General features: G+C 44.8%; 2 protein-coding genes across 2 annotated transcripts in view; one reads left to right on the forward strand and one right to left on the reverse strand.

Annotated features, from left to right (window-relative positions):
- The window catches only part of LOC142649791 (uncharacterized), a 71138-nt gene extending 64824 nt beyond the window's left edge, over nucleotides 1–6314 (reverse strand). Inside the window, exon 1 of the mRNA XM_075825555.1 lies at nucleotides 6246–6314. The gene's annotated coding sequence lies outside the window, so the exon portion shown is untranslated. The remainder of the gene's footprint in view (nucleotides 1–6245) is intronic.
- Nucleotides 6315–6428: 114 nt separating this feature from the next.
- Nucleotides 6429–24350, forward strand: LOC142649807 (THAP domain-containing protein 1 B-like). The gene is made up of 6 exons (XM_075825556.1): nucleotides 6429–6581; nucleotides 6788–6838; nucleotides 8048–8146; nucleotides 9166–9256; nucleotides 21440–21635; nucleotides 22649–24350. Exons 4-6 carry the CDS (start codon nucleotides 9189–9191, stop codon nucleotides 22937–22939), a joined length of 555 nt encoding a protein of 184 aa, XP_075681671.1. The 5' UTR covers nucleotides 6429–6581; nucleotides 6788–6838; nucleotides 8048–8146; nucleotides 9166–9188; the 3' UTR covers nucleotides 22940–24350.
- The last annotated feature ends 418 nt before the right edge of the window (nucleotides 24351–24768 follow it).

Genomic DNA, 24768 nt, shown 5'->3' on the forward strand with positions numbered 1-24768 from the left:
ATGTCTTAGAAAAATAAAAGGATGTTCAAAAAACGATGCAACATATAGTAGACATATGGGGGATGTTAATTAGTAACTATTGTGTGTGGTATTACTATCTGTCTTACAAGCAGATACATTTAAATTCAGAAAAATGCTAATTTTTGCACATTTTCTCTGAAGTTTGGTGATTTTCAAAAACCAATACGGAATTTATTGAACAAATTTTGCCAGTAACATAAAGTACAATATGTCACGAGAAAACAATCTCCGAATCGTTTGGATAGGTAAAAGCATTCCCAAGTTATTACCACATAAAGCGACACGTCAGATTTGAAAAAATTGGCTGCGTTCACAAGGCCAAAACAGGCTTAGTACTGAAGGGGTTAAAGAGCTGTAATTCCTAAACCCTTCCTTAGGATGTGAATACCCTCAAATTGAAGCTGAGAGTCTGTACTTTAAGCCCATATTGATTATATAACTGTATATTCAATATATTTTGGTAAACAGCTAAATTGCCAAAACTTGTGTCACTGTCCAAATAATTCTGGACCTAACTGTATATGCCAATACATTAGCCTATACACTGATAATATAGAGGCAGTTGTTAGGACATACCTAAGTATGCCCTAACAACAGGAAATATGGGCAGACAGCCCTGGGGTCCTCCAATGAAACCCTGGGCTGTCTAGAAGGCATCAAAGGGGGATCTCCCTCTTAACCCCTTGAATGCCGCAATCAAAGTTGTGAACTCTGATCTTCGCCGTTTAGAGCGCGGCTGCGACGGTGTATTACAGCCGTTGCCTCACAGCCGTTGCCTCACTCCTGATGACACCGGCACACTTGCTGTGTCCGTGCGATTAGAATGACGTGTCTGCTCTTTATGATGCGGCAATGTCCTGCCACTCATGACGAGCAAACTCGTCATGTGTCACCAAACAGTTAACTTTCCAAAAGACCTTGTGAGCTGGAATCTGATTGGTTGCTATGGGCAACTACTCCACTTTTCCTTTGCACCAGTTTTGATAAATCTCCCCCATAGTGTCAGTTGAGATCTGGTAATAGACAAGGTCTTGAATCAGAGGTGGCAGTAGGCTCTCAGCAGTAAAGAGTTGTTAGCATCTACCGGTAGGATAATAGTGAGAAAGGCAGATATGGTACAAAACATTGCCACAGCTTGGGTGTAATAGCCTTTTCAGTGTCCTGCAGGCGGTAAAACCTCTCAATACATGGGTTTCAATGCTTCGGCCATGGGCCTCTATCACAGAGTGAGGTACAAAGGCCTTGAAGGGAAGAGGGGCAAGGAGGCTGGTGGTGGTCGGGGTCAAAGGTGCAACATCCGGAGATTGCACTGGGGGTGGGTCAGGAGACGCCCCGAAGTTCAGGTAGATACCCTCACGTGAAAGCTCTGGAACAGAAAAGTCCCCTCCAAGAAGCAGAATCTCCCTTCGCCCTTGAAAATAAGTTTGGAGGTGTGAGTGTACCTTGCAGCTACAAAGCAGGGAAGGCAGCGGATGTTGTGTATCTTCCAGTACTAGTTGGGGGTGTGGTCTCCATACTAGGGCCATAAAAGCAGGACTGTGACGTCTCAGACAGAGCCACTTGGTGACAGGGTGAGGCTTTTATCAGTTCTATCGGGAGTTCGTGGCTCTGTGAGGTATAGGCCACTCTTGTGCCATCATCGTAGGGATCCAGAAACTGATTTGTAATTGTGGGTGTATTGGGTTGGACAAGGTTGTGTGATACAGAAGGTGAGTGTGCTCAGGGAAGTTTTTAGATCTGAGTGCATGTGCGTGTGTTTTGGACTGGAGAGTAATGATAATCTGTGTACAGTGCTCCAGTATATGGTATATAATGGGAAATAACATTACTCAGTGACATATACTTTATTTAACTGTGGAAATTCTATTTAAATTTACAGGACTACTTAAAATGTGAAAAGGTATCATATAATTAAAAGCAGTACCATACCTCCCAATCGTCCCGGATCCGGCGGGACAGTTCCTGTTTCTCACCGCTGTCCCGCCGGTCTGCAAAATGTCCCGCTGGTCGTTGCATCCAAACAGCTGATCGCTGCTGACTGCAGCAGCGATCAGAAGAAGGCAGGAGTCTTGCGGCGGCGTTCTCACTGCGATCGATGCCGGCCCGGTAGTGGACCAGTCCAGTCACCTGACCTGTCATCTGAACTCACCGGTCAGGTGACTGGACTGGTCCACTCTCGGGCCGGCATCGACACCAGTGAAAACGCCGCTGCAAGACTCCTGACTTCTGACGGTGAGTGACGTCAAAAGCAGAGCGGAGAGTGGCAACAGTAGGGCCGGCTACCTCTACCGCTCTCCGCTCTGGCGGCAATGTGGCACCTACAGGGGGCCTGTGTGTGGAGCTATCTACAGGGGGGCTGCATCTGGCGCTATCTACAGGGGGCCTGCGTGTGGAGCTATCTACAGGGGGGCTGCGTCTGGCGCTATCTACAGGGGGCCTGCGTGTGGAGCTATCTACAGGGGGGCTGCGTCTGGCGCTATCTACAGGGGGGCTGCGTGTGGAGCAATCTACAGGGGGGCTGCGTGTGGAGCAATCTACAGGGGGGCTGCGTGTGGAGCAATCTACAGGGGGGCTGCGTGTGGAGCAATCTACAGGGGGGCTGCGTGTGGAGCAATCTACAGGGGGGCTGCGTGTGGAGCAATCTACAGGGGGGCTGCGTGTGGAGCAATCTACAGGGGGGCTGCGTGTGGAGCAATCTACAGGGGGGCTGCGTGTGGAGCAATCTACAGGGGGGCTGCGTGTGGAGCAATCTACAGGGGGGCTGCGTGTGGAGCAATCTACAGGGGGGCTGCGTGTGGAGCAATCTACAGGGGGGCTGCGTGTGGAGCAATCTACAGGGGGGCTGCGTGTGGAGCAATCTACAGGGGGGCTGCGTGTGGAGCAATCTACAGGGGGGCTGCGTGTGGAGCAATCTACAGGGGGGCTGCGTGTGGAGCAATCTACAGGGGGGCTGCGTGTGGAGCAATCTACAGGGGGGCTGCGTGTGGAGCAATCTACAGGGGGGCTGCGTGTGGAGCAATCTACAGGGGGGCTGCGTGTGGAGCAATCTACAGGGGGGCTGGGTGTGGAGCAATCTACAGGGGGGCTGGGTGTGGAGCAATCTACAGGGGGGCTGGGTGTGGAGCAATCTACAGGGGGGCTGGGTGTGGAGCAATCTACAGGGGGGCTGGGTGTGGAGCAATCTACAGGGGGGCTGCGTGTGGAGCAATCTACAGGGGGGCTGCGTGTGGAGCAATCTACAGGGGGGCTGCGTGTGGAGCAATCCACAGGGGGGCTGCGTGTGGAGCAATCCACAGGGGGGCTGCGTGTGGAGCAATCCACAGGGGGGCTGCGCGTGGAGCAATCCACAGGGGGCTGCGCGTGGAGCAATCCACAGGGGGCTGCGCGTGGAGCAATCCACAGGGGGCTGCGCGTGGAGCAATCTACAGGGGGGCTGCGCGTGGAGCAATCTACAGGGGGGCTGCGCGTGGAGCAATCTACAGGGGGGCTGCGCGTGGAGCAATCTACAGGGGGGCTGCGCGTGGAGCAATCTACAGGGGGGCTGCGCGTGGAGCAATCTACAGGGGGCTGCGCGTGGAGCAATCTACAGGGGGCTGCGCGTGGAGCAATCTACAGGGGGCTGCGCGTGGAGCAATCTACAGGGGGCTGCGCGTGGAGCAATCTACAGGGGGCTGCGCGTGGAGCAATCTACAGGGGGCTGCGCGTGGAGCAATCTACAGGGGGCTGCGCGTGGAGCAATCTACAGGGGGCTGCGCGTGGAGCAATCTACAGGGGGCTGCGCGTGGAGCAATCTACAGGGGGCTGCGCGTTGAGCAATCTACAGGGGGCTGCGCGTGGAGCAATCTACAGGGGGCTGCGCGTGGAGCAATCTACAGGGGGCTGCGCGTGGAGCAATCTACAGGGGGCTGCGCGTGGAGCAATCTACAGGGGGCTGCGCGTGGAGCAATCTACAGGGGGCTGCGCGTGGAGCAATCTACAGGGGGCTGCGCGTGGAGCAATCTACAGGGGGCTGCGCGTGGAGCAATCTACAGGGGGCTGCGCGTGGAGCAATCTACAGGGGGGCTGCGCGTGGAGCAATCTACAGGGGGGCTGCGCGTGGAGCAATCTACAGGGGGGCTGCGCGTGGAGCAATCTACAGGGGGGGCTGCGCGTGGAGCAATCTACAGGGGGGCTGCGCGTGGAGCAATCTACAGGGGGGCTGCGCGTGGAGCAATCTACAGGGGGGCTGCGCGTGGAGCAATCTACAGGGGGGCTGTGTTTGGCGATACCTACAGCGGGGCTGTATCTGGAGCTATGTACAGGGGGGCTGTGTGTGGAGCTATCTAGAGCGGGGCTATATCTGGAGCTATCTACAGGGGGGCTGTATCTGGATCTATCTACAGGGGGGCTGTGTGTGACGCTATCTACAGGGGGGCCTGTGTGTGACGCTATCTACAGGGGGGCCTGTGTGTGACGCTATCTACAGGGGGGCCTGTGTGTGACGCTATCTACAGGGGGGCCTGTGTGTGACGCTATCTACAGGGGGGCCTGTGTGTGACGCTATCTACAGGGGGGCCTGTGTGTGACGCTATCTACAGGGGGGCCTGTGTGTGACGCTATCTTCAGGGGGGCCTGTGTGTGACGCTATCTACAGGGGGGCCTGTGTGTGACGCTATCTACAGGGGGGCCTGTGTGTGACGCTATCTACAGGGGGGCCTGTGTGTGACGCTATCTACAGGGGGGCCTGTGTGTGGAGCTATCTACAGGGGGGCCTGTGTGTGACGCTATCTACAGGGGGGCCTGTGTGTGACGCTATCTACAGGGGGGGCCTGTGTGTGACGCTATCTACAGGGGGGCCTGTGTGTGACGCTATCTACAGGGGGGCCTGTGTGTGACGCTATCTTCAGGGGGGCCTGTGTGTGACGCTATCTACAGGGGGGCCTGTGTGTGACGCTATCTACAGGGGGGCCTGTGTGTGACGCTATCTACAGGGGGGCCTGTGTGTGACGCTATCTACAGGGGGGCCTGTGTGTGGAGCTATCTACAGGGGGCTGTGTGTGACGCCATCTACAGGGGGGCCTGTGTGTGACGCTATCTACAGGGGGGCCTGTGTGTGACGCTATCTACAGGGGGGCCGGTGTGTGACGCTATCTACAGGGGGGCCGGTGTGTGACGCTATCTACAGGGGGGCTGTGTGTGACGCTATCTACAGGGGGGCCTGTGTGTGACGCTATCTACAGGGGGGCCTGTGTGTGACGCTATCTACAGGGGGGCCTGTGTGTGACGCTATCTACAGGGGGGCCTGTGTGTGACGCTATCTACAGGGGGGCCTGTGTGTGACGCTATCTACAGGGGGGGCCTGTGTGTGACGCTATCTACAGGGGGGCCTGTGTGTGACGCTATCTACAGGGGGGCCTGTGTGTGACGCTATCTACAGGGTGGCCTGTGTTTGACGCTATCTACAGGGGGGGGGGGGCTGTGTGTGGAGCGATCTACAGGGGGGCTCTGGTGGATGATTTTTCCATTGACCGGTAGCAGAGTTACACAACTGGAAAAAAAAAATCCCCATCATGTAACTCTGCTACCTGTCAATTGAAAAGTCATCCACCACAGGGTCTCCCTCTTGACTTTCATTGTTCTCAGCCTTTTGGTTTGTCCTGCAGCTGCTGCCGTGATGAGCAAATGTTATACCCAAGATAGGAAAAGTAACATAAAGACGATATAACCGGATCCATAATATCTGTGATATCCAGACAGTCTAGAGATCCGCAGTGAGAATGTGCGCTATTTGATGTGTTGATGCGGGATATTGGGTGTGGCTTAAAATGTCCCTCTTTTCCAAATTCAAAAGTTGGGAGGTATGGTAGTACTGATGACAGCTCTATAGTACGTGATCCTGGGCCTTATGTACTAGTGCAGACCTAACCTGGAGAACTTGCCAAAAGCAACCAATCCGGTTGACACTTTCATTTTCCAATTTGCCTCCTAAAAATTAGAACTTGAATCTGATTGGTTGCATGGTTATTCTCCACAGAAAGCATTAGTATAAAAATTTTTATGATAATAAACTGTATTTGGAATAATATAAGAATAAAACATATGAACAATGACATTTCCATATTTATTAATAAAATATTTTCAAACGCAGAAGAACAGCGGCACACAAACGGTACGTACATACAGGCATATCCAGTCCCGTGGCCTCTAGCGTCAGAACACACATATATTACATGTTATGGACTCACCTCTGTTCACTTCTTATTGCAGCCTCGCTACCACACTAGACCACTGACGCAATCAGGTGGGCGTTGTACCAGTAGTTGTTTGTAAATAAAGTTTGAAGAAAAAAAAAGTATATTTTGCTCAGTGACATCATAAGTCTCAAGGAAAGCTGATTCGCTGTTCTCTTTCAGTGACGTGATAGCGCCATTGCCGTCTCATTTAGGTCTTTTTAGTTGATCTCGGGCGCCATTTTGGTACACCCTCTCCTGCGCTGAGGCTCCCCAAAATTGAATCTCTTGTCATAATACAGGAGGAAAGCGACTGTACAATTTAGACCGTGAGGGGCTACTGTGCGGGAGGTGAGTTAGCTGTGGGTGGGGACAGTAGGTGCGGGCGCCGTACAAAACGGGCTGTGGAAGTATGTAATGTGTAATAGGATATATGGATTATGCTTCTCTTAATGTTGGTAATAATGTAAATATAGTTGTGTGTGTGTATATCAATGAAGCCATATAATACGTGTGTGTAATGTATTATGTGCTTTACGTGTCTTATAAACCTATAGCAGTGTCCAAGCAGTTCCACATCTTCCTGGGATGCGAAGAATGATCATGTGGTAAATACATCTTTTATGTTTTATCTTTATAAATATTGTGTGACATTTGATGCAGAAAAAAAGATTTGATGTAGAACACTTATTAAAATTGTAACCCCTTCCCCCCCCCCCCCAAAAAAAAAACGAAATCCACGTATTGATCTGTCGATTGGCTTTCAGCCACTTCTTAGTTCTATCTTTTTCTGGGAAAGCCGGGTTACAATCAATATTGTAGTGATTGATTTTACCTACCATATTGGAATCTGGGAAGGCAGAATAACCTTTGAGTTGTCATGAGAAAAAATCCTTTATACATAGCTGAATCATGACGACAACCGCTGTCCATACGCGTTATTATGGTATATGGACAGGGCTTGGTGTCGAGAGAAAATCCCTTTTGAAATTGATAGACACCCCCCTCCTTCTAAGAGCTAGGACGAAGAGCCGCTCTGGCAGACTTGGCGCGTCCATGCATTACGTGAACGGCCATTAATTGGAGTGGCTGGCATGTAACCTTCAGCGGCTGCGGCCGGGGGAATGTGCGGCCAGATGCTGCTTCTTCTGGTGATTGTCTGGGGTTAGGGAAGCCGGACCTAGCAACGCCGACTTGTTCTTCTTAAATAGGGGTAGTTTTCGGTTACAGTTAGAAAACCTCCTCAAGCATCCGTCATTTCTAGGAGGGAGATCATAGTGGCCCACGTTTATCATTGTATTTGAGGTTTGTTTGTTTTTATGACTGTGTATTTTACTCTAAAATAGTGTCTGATCTGCTGTGTGACATATTTATTAACCATCAGCAACAGAATTTACTGCTATTTGCGCCATGTAGGATAGTTTGTAAAACTGAAGTGAAAACTGGACTCGGCTTACTTCTTGGTCAGAATTTAGACACGTTTATAACAAAACAAAAAAAAAATCACATCTCTACTTCACAAAGCACTATAATTTTAGCCAATGTGAAAGTTAACGGCGGTTGTGACAGATTTATCAAATAGGGTACATGCAGTCCTAAATCTGTCACAACATATGTCAATAAATTAGCTAAGCTTTTTTCTAACAAAATCGTAAGCATTGCGTGTAAGGGAAAAGAGGAACCGTTTCCTATAGCAACAAATCGGATTCCAGCTCCATTTAAAAAAATAAATAAATGTGCATTCTGGTTGATATAGGCAATTCCTTGACTTTCTTTGCACCATCTTCCCCTATATATCTTTCTTTTCTTTTGAATAGATTTGAATCTTCGACCAACTCTGCGGCTCCGCAAAAGGAATAAAAGATATGGTTGATATTGGGACAGCACAACAGGAATTCTAAATACATATATTACAGGTTCGTGTTTGAGTTATCCAGCTTTATCTACACATACATTGTACAATAAAAATAATGTTCACCTGCGGCAGTTTTGTTGCAGAATTTTTTTTTGGGCTTCATAGGGTATTTTGGTGCCTTTCTGAAAATCGGGCACAATGGGACATATTTGGCGGAGTTGTCTGAAGGCTCATCCTCTAGGGTGCACTATGTTTCCCCCTATACAATGAGTCTGCAAATCACAGGGTCTAACCTTGCTTGAGATAGCATTGCACTCCATATTTGCTGGCCCCATCAAACTGATACTGCTAGCGATAATAAAATGACAAAGTAAGTTAGCAATTCCATTGCGGCAGAGGTGACCGGATCGCCCTTCTAAGGCCCAACGGGCTGATACGTTGAACTATAGCATGAGAAGGGAAAGCATGATAGCGACGGAGAGAGGCACCGCTGAAATGTTATATAGGGTATGGTCCGGATTGTTCCACTTCAAAGATTCTTCAGAAGTTCGTATTTGGATTTCTTCTCAATATATTAGCTAGTGCCCTAAACTGTCTAGGTTGCACGTTTTTCCTTCTCCCACCCATCTCCCTTTTTACTTTCTTCTTCCTTCTTTAATTTATTTTAAACCTTGTTATGCCAGAATCACACACGCAGTTTTTGGCTCAGGTTTTTTTTTGTTTTTTAAGGCAAACATAGGAGTAGACACACTAGAAAGAAATTGCATCGGTCTTTTCTTTATACCTTTCCTTCCTTTTGGGTCCACTTCTGGCTTTGGCTCAAAAAACAGACAAAAACTGCATCAAATCTATGTGTTCTCCAGAACTTAGAGGGATTTTATATGGCTTTGGCAATGTATCTTAACATCACAGGGTTTTTTTATTATAATTTTTTTTTCCTTCGCTGTTGTCAACGGCATGCACTCATTTAATTTTTGTATTGTTTTCCCTCCATACAAATCTGTTTCATCTCGAATCTTCCAATTCCAAAAAGAAAAAATATTACTTGAGTGTTCAATATTTTTTTCATTTTCACTGCAGGTTGCTTTATATGGCATCTAACAATGCCCGCATGTGCTGCCATCAATTGCACAAGCCGGCAGACTCGTGGATGTGGAAAGTCGTTTCACCGGTATGTGTAAAATAGCTACAAAGTGGTAATTCTTTCTGGTAGATTCCCATCCATGTGTGAAACTGTTTCAGAACACTGTAAGACACAACAAAGCGTTTTTATAACACCAGGTATTCACATAATTCCTTCCATCACATATCCACACCACATGGACATTGATACTCCTTCTTGGACAATGGGCATAGACCAGCGACGTGTTCCTTTATCCACTTGGTAGCAAACTATGCACCCAGAACTGCTGCATTGTCGCACAGATCCAGCCTAATAAGTACAGCGCCATTTATTTCAACTCACACACAACTGTTTAGCATTTATCATTGTAAGGTGGCAACCATGGCTCTGGCTCTATAAAAGTAGGAGTTACAAGGTCCTAATCGAAGGTACTTCAGGTAGCAAGGTTGGCCTTCTCAGCCTTGCATAGAACATTGTAAGGAAAGTCTATAGAGAGCTTGTTCTAGTTTGTTTTACTATGGAAACTCCATAAATCTCCACATTTGGCGGCTGAAGTATAAAATAAAAATCGACACCATTGTGAGGTGAAGTGAAAAGAGGAAATTGTGCGGGTGCCATTCTGTGGATCTATTTCTGGTCTTTTTGGTCCAGGCTTTAATAAGCAGGCAGCAACTGAGCAGAAATGGAATACATAGGTTGTCATATCTCTCAAAATAGGGCAAGGTGGCCAGAAAATACCAATGTGAACGTGATTTATCAGTGAAGGAAGAAATTCTGATGGCCTCATTGTTTTGTGACAGTTGGCCTCCTTGATTATTGCTAAAAGAGTTTTTCCTATAATCCTCGTTTATCACCTATCCACCGGATTGGTGATAAATGTCTGATAGGTGGAGGTCTGAGTACTGGGACCCCCACCGATGCCCGAGAACTGGGATGCCCTATGTGAATGGAGTGTACTGTGCATGCTCGGCCAGTGCTCTATTCATAGCCGAGCACTATCCCTGGCAGCCACATAAAAATTGTATGGAGCTTTTACAAAGCAAAAGTCCCATCTAAGCGCTTTATACCTATCTTTTATCAGCTACGCTTAACTCCTCCCATCTCCCTATAGAATCTAAATGGAAATGATTGATTCCAGATCTCCAACAGGATGATTGGAATGATGTACTAGAATTGCACCTCTGTGTGTGTCCTTCAACGAACAATAAAATGGTCCAGTTATGTATTATACATCAATCTTATTTGACCCCTTCTAGACTGTTACGTATGCGTAGACTGCCCTCCTCAGACTTCCTCCTGGTGCTAATTTTTGGCACATGATATGGACTTTTGCCCTCGTGGTTTCTCTCCTATCTTCTTTGCTACATATTCCAATCCCTCCCAAATCTGTCTCTTTCTAATAGACGTAGAATTATGGCAAAACCACGTTTTAATTTTTCTGAGAGAAACTTTATTTTTGGCAAGGATAACAATAACCCCCCTGTTCTGAGCTTGGTGTATTAAGTGGCTTGTGATATAAGTGGAGTTATAAAACCGGAGTTATAAAGAGGATCAAAAGCACCTGTAAATACTCTTATTTTCTTTTACTTTAAGGGTATGTTCACACGCAGTGACCAAAAACATCTGAAAATACGGAGCTGTTTTCAGGCGAAAACGGCTCCTGATTTTCAGACGTTTTTGTAGCAACTTGCGTTTTTCGCGGTGTATTTTACGGACGTTATTGGAGTTGTTTTTTAATGGACTCAATGAAAAACGGCTCCAAAAACGTCTCAAGAAGTGACATACACTTCTTTTTCGCACGCGTCTTTTTACGCGCCGTATTTTGACAGCGAGGCGTAAAATTACACCTCGTGGGAACAGAACACCGTAAAAACACATTGAAAGCAGTGGGAAGATGTTTGTAGGCGTATTAGGGGCGTTTTTTCAGGCGTAATTCGAGCCGTAAAACGCACAATTTACGTCTGAAAACAGTGCGTGTGAACATACCCTAACAATTGTTCACAGTTTTTTTTGTAACTGGGATAATGGATAGCAAGATTGGAGGTTTTCTTCAGTGCACCGTTTGCCATATGTATGCACGAGTGGAGCCAGAGTTCCAGGGTGAATATCTCTGTGGCAGATGTGAGCATGTTGGTCACCTGGAAGCTCGAATTCGAGATCTGGAGGAGCAGAATGCAACACTGAGGACGATCGACCATCTTGAGCGGAGCATACTGCTGACGGAACAAGCCGTTAGTGGGGTAGAATTGGAGGGTGAAGACATGGGCCAGAAGGATCAGTCGAGTAGCTGGGTTAATGTAGTTCGGGGCAGTAGAAAGGGGTTCAAGAAAAGGAAGGCCAATCCTGTTTCTGATATTCCAAGCAAAATTGCCAAGTTGGGTGATGATGCGAGGGTGTCAGTCTCAGAAATGGCAGCCCTAGTGGATACTGATCTCCCTATAGCCGGGAGAACAGCCCAGCTAGTAGTCGGTGGGATGGTAATGCAGGTAAGCCAAGGCAATTGATAGTTGTAGGGGATTCTATAATCGGGAACTACGGATAGAATAATTTGTCGCCAAGACCGCCTCAACCGAATGGTTTTCTGTCTCCCTGGTGCCAGGGTAGGGCATGTGGTGGAACGGGTGGACAAATTGCTGGTAGGGGCTGGTTATAATCCAGCTGTCGTGGTCCATGTGGGTACCAACGACCGAATAAATGGTAGGTGGAGGAGCCTTAAGAATAATTTGAAAGAACTAGGCTACAAGCTGAAGGGAAGGACCTCCAAGGTTGTATTCTCAGGAATACTGCCTGTGCCATGCGCATCACAGGAAAGACAGCGGGAGCTCAGGGAGTTAAATGCATGGCTTAAATAGGCTCTGTAACCACATTATAATTGCCCTATCTCCTACATCAGGAGATGGGCGCTATAATGTAGGTGACAGCAGTGCTTGTAATTTAGAAAAACAATCTATTTTTACCACGTTAGGAGCGATTTTAGCTTTATGCTAATTACTTTCTTAATGCCCAACTGGGCGTGTTTTTACTTTAGACCAAGTGGGTGTTGTACAGAGGAGTGTATGACGCTGACCAATCAGTGTCATGCACTTCTCTCCATTCATTTACTCCGCGCATAGTGACACTGCATTGTTCACGATGTGCTGTCTTATACTGACACATTAACGTTACTGAAGTGTTTAGACAGTAAATAGACATTCCTTCCAGCCAGGACGTGATGTCTATTCACAATCCCGACACTTCGTTAACGTTTCTGTGGTAAAAATTGTTAAAATTGGAAGGAGACGCAGTAACAAGGTGAATTTCATCCGGCCAGATGCCTGCATCTCCTTCCAATTTTAACAATTCTTTCGTACCAATAAAAGTGGGAACACAGTATTCCCTTTTATCTTCAAACAGCGCTGGATCAAATCTTCTTTCCTATTTCATATTACTCACCGTGGGCCGTCGCGGGGATCCGAGCGAGGGATCGAGTGTGGGATGCAGGATTGGTGAGCTGGAAGTTTCCTCCCTTCTCCTCCTTTTTTTTCTACATGTGGGGAGAGGACTAAGCAACAAGATAAGGAGATCCTTTCGTTACAAAACTGCAATGAAAATAAAAATGCCCAAATAATCACATTTCTGATACTGAAAGTGAAATATTTAAAGGCCAGTTAAAGTGTATGTTCACAAATGCCAGAAGTCTAGCAAGCAAAATGGGGGAGCTGGAGGCCTTGGTACTGGAGGAAAATATAGATATAGTGGGTGTTGCTGAAACATGGCTAGACTCTTCTCATGACTGGGCTGTAAATCTACAGGGTTTTACACTTTTTCGGAAAGACGGCGGTGTATGTCTGTATGTGAGAAGTGATATGAAGGTGAGTGTGAAAGAGACATAAGAGGGTGAAGATTGTGAGGAGGTTGAAACCTTGTGGGTGGAATTACAAAGGGAGGTAAACACTGAAAAAATTACTTTTGGTGTAATCTATAGGCCCCCAATATAACGGAGGAGATGGAAGGTCAGCTATATAAACAGATGGAGCGGGCTACACAGGCGGGTACTGTAGTGATAATGGGAGATTTTAATTTCTGGGATATTAATTGGTGTCATGGTTCGGCTTCAACTGCAAAGGGGAGACATTTCCTCAACCTGTTGCAGGCAAATTTTATGGGCCAGTTTGTGGAAGACCCGACTAGAGGTGAAGCTCTGGATCTGGTCATTTCTAATAATGCAGAGCTTGTTGGGAATGTCAATGTTCGTGAAAACCTCGGTAACAGTGATCACAATATAGTTACATTTTACCTATACTGTAAAAAACAAACACAGGCTGGGAGGGCAAAAACACTTAATTTTAAGAAGGCCAATTTCCCGAGGACGAGGGCTGCAATTCAGGTTATAAACTGGGAAGAACTAATGTCAAATAATGGTACAAATGATAAATGGGAGATTTTCAAATCTACTTTGGGTAATTATAGTGCAAAATTTATTCCTATAGGTAACAAGTATAAACGACTCAAATTAAAACTCACATGGCTTAAACCTTCTGTAAAAAGGGCAATACGTGACAAAAAAAGGGCATTTGAAAAATACAAATCTGAGGGTACAGCTCTAGCCTTTGTAAAATATAAAGAGCTTAATAAAATTTGTAAAAAGGTAATAAAATCCGCAAAAATACAAAATGAAAGGCAGGTGGGCAAGGATAGTAAAAGAAATCCCCAAAAATTCTTCAAGTATATAAATGCAAAAAAGCCAAGGTCTGAACGTGTAGGACCCCTAGATATTGGTAATGGGGAGTTGGTCACAGGGGATCAAGAGAAGGCAGAGTTACTAAATGCGTTCTTTAGCTCTGTATATACAACAGAAGAAAGAGCAGCTGATGTAGCCGGTGTCAGTGCTGTTAATATATCAGTTGATATACTGAATTGGATATATGTAGATACGGTCCAAGCTAAATTAAACAAAATAAATGTACACAAGGGCCCGGGACCAGATGGGTTACACCCTAGAGTTCTTAAAGAGCTTAGTTCAGTTATTTCAGTCCCCTTCTTCATAATATTCAGAGATTCACTAGTGACTGATATAGTGCCAAGGGACTGGCGCAGGGCAATTGTGGTGCCTATTTTCAAAAAGGGCTCTAGGTCGTACCCGGGTAATTATAGACCAGTAAGCTTAGCATCCATTGCGGGGAAAATGTTTGAGGGGCTATTGAGGGACTATATATAGAATTATGTGACAATAAATAGTATTACAAGTGACAGCCAGCACGGTTTTACTGAGGACAGAAGCTGTCAAACCAACCTGATTAGGCTTCTGCTCACCTCTTCATAAAAACAAGACGCTGGGCGGCCGCTGTGGATATAGTGTTTTGGATTTTGCAAAGGCATTTGACACTGTCCCTCATAGACGTATAATGGGTAAATTAAGGACTATAGGTTTAGAAAGTATAGTTTGTAATTAGATTGAGAATTGGCTCAAGGACCGTATCCAGAGAGTTGTGGTTAATGATTCCTACTCTGAATGGTCCCCGGTTATGAGTGGTGTACCCCAGGGTTCCGTGTTGGGACCACTATTATTAAACTTATTTATTAATAATATAGAGGATGGGATTAATAGCACTATTTCTAGATTTGTAGATGACACCATGCTATGTAGTATAGTTCAGTCTATGGAAGATGTTCGTGAATTGCTAGCGGATTTAAAGAGGCTCTGTCACCACATTATAAGTGCCCTGTCTCCTATATAAGGAGATCGGCGCTGTAATGTAGGTGACAGTAATGCTTTTTATTTAAAAAAACAATCTATTTTCACAACGTTAGGAGCGATTTTGGTTTATGTTAATGAGTTTCTTAAAGAGGCTCTGTCACCAGATTTTGCAGCCCCTATCTGCTATTGCAGCAGATCGGCGCTGCAATGTAGATTACAGTAACGGTTTTATTTTTAAAAAACGAGCATTTTTGGCCAAGTTATGACCATTTTCGTATTCATGCAAATGAGGCTTGCAAAAGTACAACTGGGCGTGTTGAAAAGTAAAAGTACAACTGGGCGTGTATTATGTGCGTACATCGGGGCGTGTTTACTACTTTTACTAGCTGGGCGCTCTGACGAGAAGTATCATCCACTTCTCTTCAGAACGCCCAGCTTCTGGCAGTGCAGATCTGTGACGTCACTCACAGGTCCTGCATCGTGTCGGCACCAGAGGCTACAGTTGATTCTGCAGCAGCATCAGCGTTTGCAGGTAAGTAGCTACATTGACTTACCTGCAAACGCCGATGCTGCTGCAGAATCATCTGTAGCCTCTGGTGCCGATGTGTCCTCGCTCGTCAGACACGATGCAGGACCTGTGAGTGACGTCACAGCGTGATCTCTGGAGAACACGGCTGTGTCTGCACTGCCAGAAGCTGGGCGTTGTGAAGAGAAGTGGATGATACTTCTATACACAACGCCCAGCTAGTAAAAGTAGTAAACACGCCCCGATGTACGCACATAATACACGCCCAGTTGTACTTTTACTTTTCAACACGCCCAGTTGTACTTTTGCAAGCCTCATTTGCATAAATACGAAAATGGTCATAACTTGGCCAAAAATGCTCGTTTTTTAAAAATAAAAACGTTACTGTAATCTACATTGCAGCGCCTATCTGCTGCAATAGCAGATAGGGGTTGCAAAATCTGGTGACAGAGCCTCTTTAATGCCCAAGTGGGCGTATTTTTACTTTCGACCAAGTGGGCGTTGTACAGAGGAGTGTATGACGCTGACCAATCGGCATCATGCACTCCTCTCCATTCATTTACACTGCACTAGCGATATAGATATATCACTATGTGCAGCTACATACACAAACCCTAACATTACTACAGTGTCCTGATAATGAATACACATGAAATCCAGCCTGGACGTCATGTGTATTCAGAATCCTGACACTTCTGAATCTTTTTTGTGAGATTCCGGCAAGTGAAACGAAATCTCTCGAGATTATGGAGGTAAACGAGATTTCGTTTCACTTGCCGGAGTGTTTGGGCGCCCACTTGGCAAATGAGGTTTAATGTAGATAAATGTAAAGTTATTCACCTGGGTATGAACAACCTGCATGCATCATATGTCCTAGGGGGAGCTACACTGGCGGATTCACTTGTTGAGAAGGATCTGGGTGTACTTGTAAATAATAAACTAAATAACCGCATGCAATGTCAATCAGCTGCTTCAAAGGCCAGCAAGATATTGTCGTGTATTAAAAGAGGCATGGACTCGCGGGACAGGGATGTAATATTGCCACTTTACAAAGCATTAGTGAGGCCTCATCTAGAATATGCAGTTCAGTTCTGGGCTCCAGTTCATAGAAAGGATGCCCTGGAGTTGGAAAAAATACAAAGAAGAGCAACGAAGCTAATTAGGGGCATGGAGAATTTAAGTTATGAGGAAAGATTAAAAGAATTAAGCCTTGAAAAAAGACGACTAAGGGGGGACATGATTAACTTTTATATAAATATATTAATGGCACATACAAAAAATATGGTGAAATCCTGTTCCTTGTAAAACCCCCTCAAAAAACAAATTCCTAGAACAAAAAAAAATATAGGCTCTTATGTGTAAAAATTTTTTGCTTCCCTTTACCCGTCCCTTGGTTTAACTTGATGGGCATATGTATTTCAACCGTACAGACTATGTAACAATGGATGAATAAAAGTTTTCCAAATTTTAGAAAATTGAAAATTTGGTTATTTCTGACATTCCTTATGAAAAACTGGTGTATCAAAACCCGCTGCCCCGATAAATTCTCTAAAGTCTGTGATGTTTGGAATAACTCCCCTCTGAGCAAGCACAAAAGTCCCTTCCTTTCTCTTTGGCTATGTTTTTTTCGTTTTCTATTTCTAACTTTTATGTATACTTTTACTGGTCATATTGACATTAATGGAATGCATATGGTCAAGTTCACTCTACAGATATGTAGATGTAATTTGATATGCTTTTTGCCTTCCTGCAGGAAGCCTTGATTTATTTTCTGGACTATCTCGATGTCAGATGTTTGACTTGTATTGTCTTGTACCTGCTTACTGCAACAGAAGTCAATAAAATGAGTTTCAAAATAAGACCCATCTAATCTAAGTAGGGTTGTCACGATACCAGAATTTGGATTTCAATACCGATACTAGATACCAAAACAATACTTTGCCAACAATAATAATAAAGAAAAAGTTCTTCCATTTTCTGTTGTGAGGCGCGTGATGTGATGAATTTTGAATCTCCATGTGCCTCACATTAATAGTAATTAACCCCATCATGTTCCCCAGTCATAATGGACAACGTTGGGTTAATGTGTGAGGTACATGATGGGGTTAATTACTATTAGGGTATGTTCACACGCAGTGACCAAAAACATCTGAAAATACGGAGCTGTTTTCAGGCGAAAACCGCTCCTGATTTTCAGACGTGTTTTTTAAGCCACTCGCGATTTTCGCTACATTTTTCGCTGCGTTTTATACGGCCATCTTTGGAGCTTTTTCCAATAGTCTATGAAAAACGGCTCCAAAAACGTCCCAAGAAATGCCCTGCACTTCTTTTTCGCGACCGTTTTTTTACGCTGCCGTTTTTTTCAAAACGGCCGCGTAGAAAAACCGCCCATCAGAACATAATGCCGTTTTTTCCATTGATTTTCAATGGGCAGATGTTTGTTGGGGTTCTGCTACTGATTTTTCGGGCGTTTACGGTCTGAAAATAGGCCGTGTGAACATACCCTTACTGTGAGGCACATGAAGGTTAAAAATTCATAATACCTCGTGCCTCACATTAAAAAGTGAAAGAGAGCAGTTTTTTATTTTATGAAAGCATAAATATAAATGACGCTATAAATGTTATTACGGTCCTGACTATACCGAATATGTGTATATTTTATGTATTGAGACTCCTTTTAATGTTTATTGTAAAGTAAAAAAAAAAAATTAACCCCTTCAGGACCCAGCCTGTTTTGGCCTTCAGGACACAGCCGATTTTTTTCAAATCTGACGTGTTACTTTATGTGGTAATCACGTTGGAATGTTTTTACCTATCCTAGCGATTCTGAGATTGTTTTCTTGTGACATGTTGTACTTTATATTAGTGAAAAAATTTGGTCGATAATTTCGGTATTTATTTCTGAAAAACACCAAAATTGTGAAAAAATTTGCACAAATTAGCATTTTTCTAAATTTAAACGTATCTGCTTGTAAAACAGATAGTAATACCACACAAAATAGTTACTAGTTAACATTTCCCATATGTCTACTTTTATGTTTGCATCGTTTTTTGAACGTCCTTTTATTTTTGTAGGACGTTACAAGGCTTAGAACTTTAGCAGCAATTTCTCATATTTTAAAGAAAATTTCAAAAGGCCATTTTTTCAGGGACCAGTTCAGTTCTGAAGTGGCTTTGAGGGCCTTATATATTAGAATATCCCCAGAAGTCATCCCATTTTGAAAACTGTACCCCTCAAGGTATTCGAATCAGCATTCAGAAAGTGTTTTAACCCTTTAGGCGTTTCACAGGAATTAAAGCAAAGTAGAGGTGAAATTTACACATTTTATTTTTTTTGCCGAAATTCATTTCAAATAAAAAAAATTTTTTGTAACACAGAAGGTTTTACCAGAAAAATGCAACTCAATATTTATTGCTCAGATTCTGCAGTTTTTAGAAATATCCCACATGTGGCCCTAGTGTGGTAATGGACTGAAACACAGGCCTCAGAGGCGAAGGAGCACCCAGTGGATTTTGGGCCTCCTTTTTTTTTTAGAATATATTTTAGGCACCTTGTCAGGTTTGAAGGGCATGACCACACGTGGCGGATTTCCTCCGCAACTGTCCGCATCAATGCCGCACCTAATCCGGGTTGCGGATTACGGCTGCGGATCTGCACAAAATGTGCAGTAAATTGATGCGGACTAGCTGCTGCGGACTGCGGTAAAAGTGCTTCCCTTCTCTCTATCAGTGCAGGATAGAGAGAAGGGACAGCACTTTCCCTAGTGAAAGTAAACGAATTTCATACTTACCGGCCGTTGTCTTGGTGACGCGTCCCTCTTTCGGCATCCAGCCCTACCTCCCTGGATGACGCGGCAGTCCATGTGACCGCTGCAGCCTGTGATTGGCTGCAGCCGTCACTTAGACTGAAACGTCATCTTGGGAAGCCGGACTGGAGACAGAAGCAGGGAGTTCTCGGTAAGTATGAACTTCTATTTTTTCACAGGTTGCTGTATATTGGGATCGGTAGTCACTGTCCAGGGTGCAGAAACAGTTACTGCCGATCGCTTAACTCTTTCAGCACCCTGGACAGTGACTATTTACTGACGTCTCCTAGCAACGCTCCCGTAATTCCGGGAGCCCCATTGACTTCCTCAGTCTGGCTGTAGACCTAGAAATACATAGGTCCAGCTAGAATGAAGAAATGTCATGTTAAAAAAGCAAGACGCATCCGCAGCACACATAACATGTGCATGACAGCTGCGGACTTCATTGCGGAATTTAGAATCTCCATTGAAGTCAATGGAGAAATTCCGCCATGAGTCCGCAACCAGTCCGCCACTGCTCCGCAACAGACAGAGCATGCTGCGGACACCAAATTCCGCTCTGCAGCCTATGCTCCGCAGCGGAATTTTACTCAACGTCTAAACGAACACTTCTAAATTAAAGTGGAAGTCAATGGAGAAACGGCTCCGCTGCGGATTAACGCTGCGGAGTGTCCGCAGCGGAATTCAAGTGAAATTCTGCCACGTGTGAACCCAGCCAAAGAGGTCTTGTGATGCCTAAACAGTGGAAACACCATCTAGTGGTATAGTTAGCATTTTGACCTCACAGGTTTTTCGCTAACTTTATTAGAAGTAGTCTATGAAAATCGACTTTTTTTTTCTGAAAAAAACATAGAAAATTTACAAGGAATAATAAAGAAAATGCACCCCAACATTTGTAAAGCAATGTCTCCCGATTACGGCAATATCCCATATGTGGTAATAAACTGCTGATTGGACCCACAGCAGGGCTCAGAAGTGAAGGAGCGCCATTTGGATTTTGGAGCACGGATTTTGCTGGATTGTTTTTTGGTGCCATGCCGCGTTTGCAACGCCCTGGAGGGAACAAAACCGTGGAAATCCCCCAAAAGTAAACCCAGTTTGGAAACTTCACCTCTCAAGGAATTTTTCTAGAGGTATAGTTAGCATTTTGACCACACAGGTTTTTTGCAGAATTTAGTGGAATTAGGCAGTGAAAATGAGAATAGATTTTTTTTTTCTGAAAAAGCATAGAAATTTTTAATTTTTACAAGGAATAAAGGAAAAAAAGAACCACAACATTTGTAAAGCATTTTCTCCTGATTACGACAATACCCCATATGTGGTAATAAACTGCTGATTGGACCCATGGCAGTGCTCAAAAGGGAAGGAGCGCCATTTGGATTGCTGGATTGCTGTTTTTCGGTGCCATGCCACGTTTGCAACACCCTGGAGAGACCAAAACAGTGGAAACCTCCCAAGTTACCCCATTTTGGAAACACCCGTCAAGGAATTTTTCTAGGGGTATTGTGAGCATTTAGACCCCACGCTGCGTGTATTTTTTACATCCACCTCTCTCCGTGGGATAATGTCTCCCAGTTTTACTACGGTCTAAATAAAATTGGAATATTTTCCATTTTAATCGCTTTATCTTCTATGAAATTTCTTTCGCTGGAACCTGCCCTGTATCGTTACCTGCAACATTCATGTGTTACTATACTTAGCTGTGTGGCCCCTCAACTTGGTATCTAACTACATGAAATAACAGTACTTAACTGTTTTAGGCTGGGTTCACACGACCACATTAACGTCCGTAATGGACGGACGTACTTCGGCCGGAAGTCCCGGACCGAACTCAGTGCAGGGAGTCGGGCTCCTAGCATCATAGTTCTGTACGATGCTAGGAGTCTCTGCAGGACAACTTTCCCGTACTGTAATCATGTTTTCAGTACGGGACAGTAGTTCCACGGAGAGGCAGGGACTCCTAGCGTCGTACATAACTATGATGCTAGGAGCCCGGCTCTCCGGGACTTCCGGCCGAAATACGTCCGTCCATTACGGACGTTAATGTGGTCGTGTGAACCCAGCCTCAGGGGGCACGGTATGTAAACAGTATCGAAGTTTCGATGCATGGTGCAACCCTAAATCTAAGCTGTTCCCTACAATTTCTCCTAAATTTGCAGAAACCACTCGACGATAAAACCCTTTTTTTTTTTTTTTTTATTTAATTTTTTTTTGTTAAAAAGGTTTCCACATGGACGACCAGAAATTCTGAAAAAATGGGTAACAAACATGCGACGTGATACCTTTAAACCATCTTCTAAAGCGGTGCTGTGCTCTGACCATTTTGAGGAATACTGCTTTGACCGGACTGGTCAGACCATTCGGCTGAGGGTGGATGCTGTGCCAACAGTGTTTGCTTTCCCTGGGAAAACAAGAAAGGTATGTAATTGTTTGTTCCTAAAACATTATCATCACACCAAACTATTTTACAAGTGCATGTAGGGGGCAGGTCGACTGTTTTTAATGCCTACAGGATAATGTCTGACCATAAACACTGCATGGTTGTGTGCATTATATATATATATATATATATATATATATATATTCCTCTTTTAGAACTGTGGCAATCACAGGATCGATAGACATGATAATGATATCCAAATGATAAAAAAGAAGGAAGCCACATATTCCAAACATCTTAAGTTAATTAAGTATCGAGTATGAGCTGAAGTATGCCCTAACAGGAAATATGGTCAGACAGCCCTGGGGTCCTTCAATGGACCCTTGGCTGTCTGCCCATATATGGTATGTCCCTCAATCGCGTCACAGGAATTCCTGTGACGTGATCCAAGGGGCATCCCCCGCCCCTTCTCGCTTTCCTCTTGAATGCTGCAGTCCGCTGTGATCGCAGCATTCACGGGAATAACGGCGGAGATGAGAGGTTTCTCTGATCTCCGCGGTTATAGAGCGGGGCTGCGGCTGTGTAATACAGTCATTGCCCCGCTCCTGACAGGAAGTGCGTGCGCAGTCAGCATGAGGTGATGCGGCCGGTGCTGCAATACTAAGAGGTACTGAAGACAGAACATGGGGGGTGTTTTGTAACGCACCCGCCATGTTCTGTCTTCCGTGCCGCCACTCATTAGTGCAGCGCTGGTCACATCGCATCATCCTGACCCCGTGCACTTGTTATCAGGACTCAGGAGCGGGGCAATGACTGTATCACACGTGTATTACACAGCCGCAGCCCCGCTATCATGCATTCATGTGTTACTATACTGAGCTGTGAGGCTGCGCAGCTTAGTATCGAAACACATGAAATAACGGTATAGAACCGTTTGGGGGTGCAAAGTATCGAAACCGTATCGAAGTTTCGATGCATCGTGCATCCCTAGTGCTGATAGGGATTGTCATCTAGCTTTTCACAGACCCTGAATGGCTTATCTCTCTTACAGGATCGAAAACCACAAATCTCTGCTCCAGTGCTTGAATATGTTGAGGAGAAGTTATTTATTCCACTCCCTTCGCTTCCAGAGAAGATCCCTACTCCAGAGCCAGCTGACAAACGTGTTACAGTGGAACATGACTATTGTATTACAGACAGTCCTAAGGCTCTAAAAAAGAGGCTTGATGAGGCTTTAAGCAGCCTTCACAATGTGAAAAGGAGGCTGAAAATCACCCAGCAGAAGTTCAGGAGGCTGAAATTTAAGGTTCAGTCACTTGATTTAACTGAAGATCCTGTGTAGAGATGGTTCCCTTTTCCTTTGTCCTTACAAAGTGTACAAGTGCTTTGATACCCTGCTTCATCTGTACTTATATGCATTTGTTGAAATGAGCTCCTTAGTAAGGCTATGTATATACAGAGTTTTATACTTTTTATTGATTACTTTTTGTGTTCTGTACTGTACCAACCGGTCAAACTTTTTGAAGGAAAATAAGGAATTATGGAATATAGTGTTTCATTTTTATGATATCCAATTAATAATTCCACCTTTGCTGTCACAATGAAATTGTGAACCATGCTTTTCATCTTGGCTGTATGAAGAGGGGCATCGCATCATCAAGTTACTGAGTCACACTGGGCAAAATAATATCTTTGGCTTCATTCACATCTGCGTCAGGGTTCTGTTCAGAACTTTCAGTCAGGGGAACCCATTAACAGAAACCATAGCTTTCCGTTTTGTATTACCATTGATTTTAATGGTAATGATTCTGTTGCTAATAGTTTCCCTTTGTTTTAGTTCGGTAAGGCTTCTGTTTTTTCGGTGGAATCCGTAGCGTAGTCGACTACGCTATTGATTCCGCCCCAAAAAAACCCTGAAACCTTACAGAACGGAGACAAAAACCATTGGCAACGGAAACATTACCATTGAAATCAATGGTAATGCAAACTGAAAGCTATGGGTTCCCCTGACTGTAAGGTCTGACGAAACCCATGAACGGAACCCCGGCACGAGAAGCCTTACAAGTAAGCATTTCAAACAGTTTTTTGTTATATGGTTCGACTACTTCTGTTAAGCAATAAAGTAAATGTCTTAATCTTACAATAATACTGTCCATACCGTGGCTTCCTATATTGGCACCGTAGAAACCTGCACGAAACAACAAAGCAAAATATTTGTGCTGTCTTGGGATAGTCAAAAAAACAAAGTATATGGGTTCCACTGTGCAGTTTTCAGGATTTTATTTTTTTCAGTTGAATGTCACAAAAAAAAAAGTTTAATGGGAGATTTATGAAAACTGGTGCAATGGAAATGTGGTGAAGATGTCCATAGCAACCAATCGGATTCCACCTAACTTGATTGGTCGCCATAGGGAACTGCTCTTTTCCTTTGCAGCACTTTCCATAAATCTTTTTTTTTTGTTTGTATTATTATATTGCTCCAAAGAGTTTGAAAATGAAAGTTGAAAAACTTTGAAAATAGTCTTGATCAAAAATGTACTATTGTTTTGCCTGCTATGTGTCTCCATGCTTACAGACTACACACAAACTCTTTGTAGTCTGATCTAAATGTAGGGTACAGGTGGCAGGGAATATAACTGCGGTATAAGCCTACACATAGTTCTGTATTTGCTAAAGTGGACATAGCCCTTTAAAGAGAACCTTTCACCTCCCCATACATGTGCAGCATGTAATATGCCGGGCTGCACAAACCCTGGGGCACTTTAAAAAAAAAATTCTACCCTCCTCCGTTATTTAGATATCGGTGCTGTTATATTTGGCGCCCGATATTTAAATAACCCCCTGATCTGTCAATGGGGCGTGTAATGGCAAGGGGGCGTGTTACATGGCTTTGACACTGTCCAATCAGCTATGGACAGTATCACAGCAAGAGCTGGAGAGAGGAGAGCGTGTGTGCGTGCGCGCGCACACTCTCACTCTTCAGCTGTCGGCAAACAAGGACAAGACTGATCTCTCGCGAGATATCACAGTCTTGTACTTGTCTGCATGCGTGCTCTCCTCTCTCCAGCTGTTACGCTGTCCGTAGCAGTGACACGCCCCTTGCCTGTTCAGCAGAGATCACAGTCTTGTCCTTGTCTGCCGATAGCTGAAGAGTCAGAGCGTGCGCGCGGC

This window comes from Rhinoderma darwinii, chromosome 1, assembly GCF_050947455.1.
Source record: "Rhinoderma darwinii isolate aRhiDar2 chromosome 1, aRhiDar2.hap1, whole genome shotgun sequence".
Classification (NCBI taxonomy): Eukaryota; Metazoa; Chordata; class Amphibia; order Anura; family Rhinodermatidae; genus Rhinoderma; species Rhinoderma darwinii.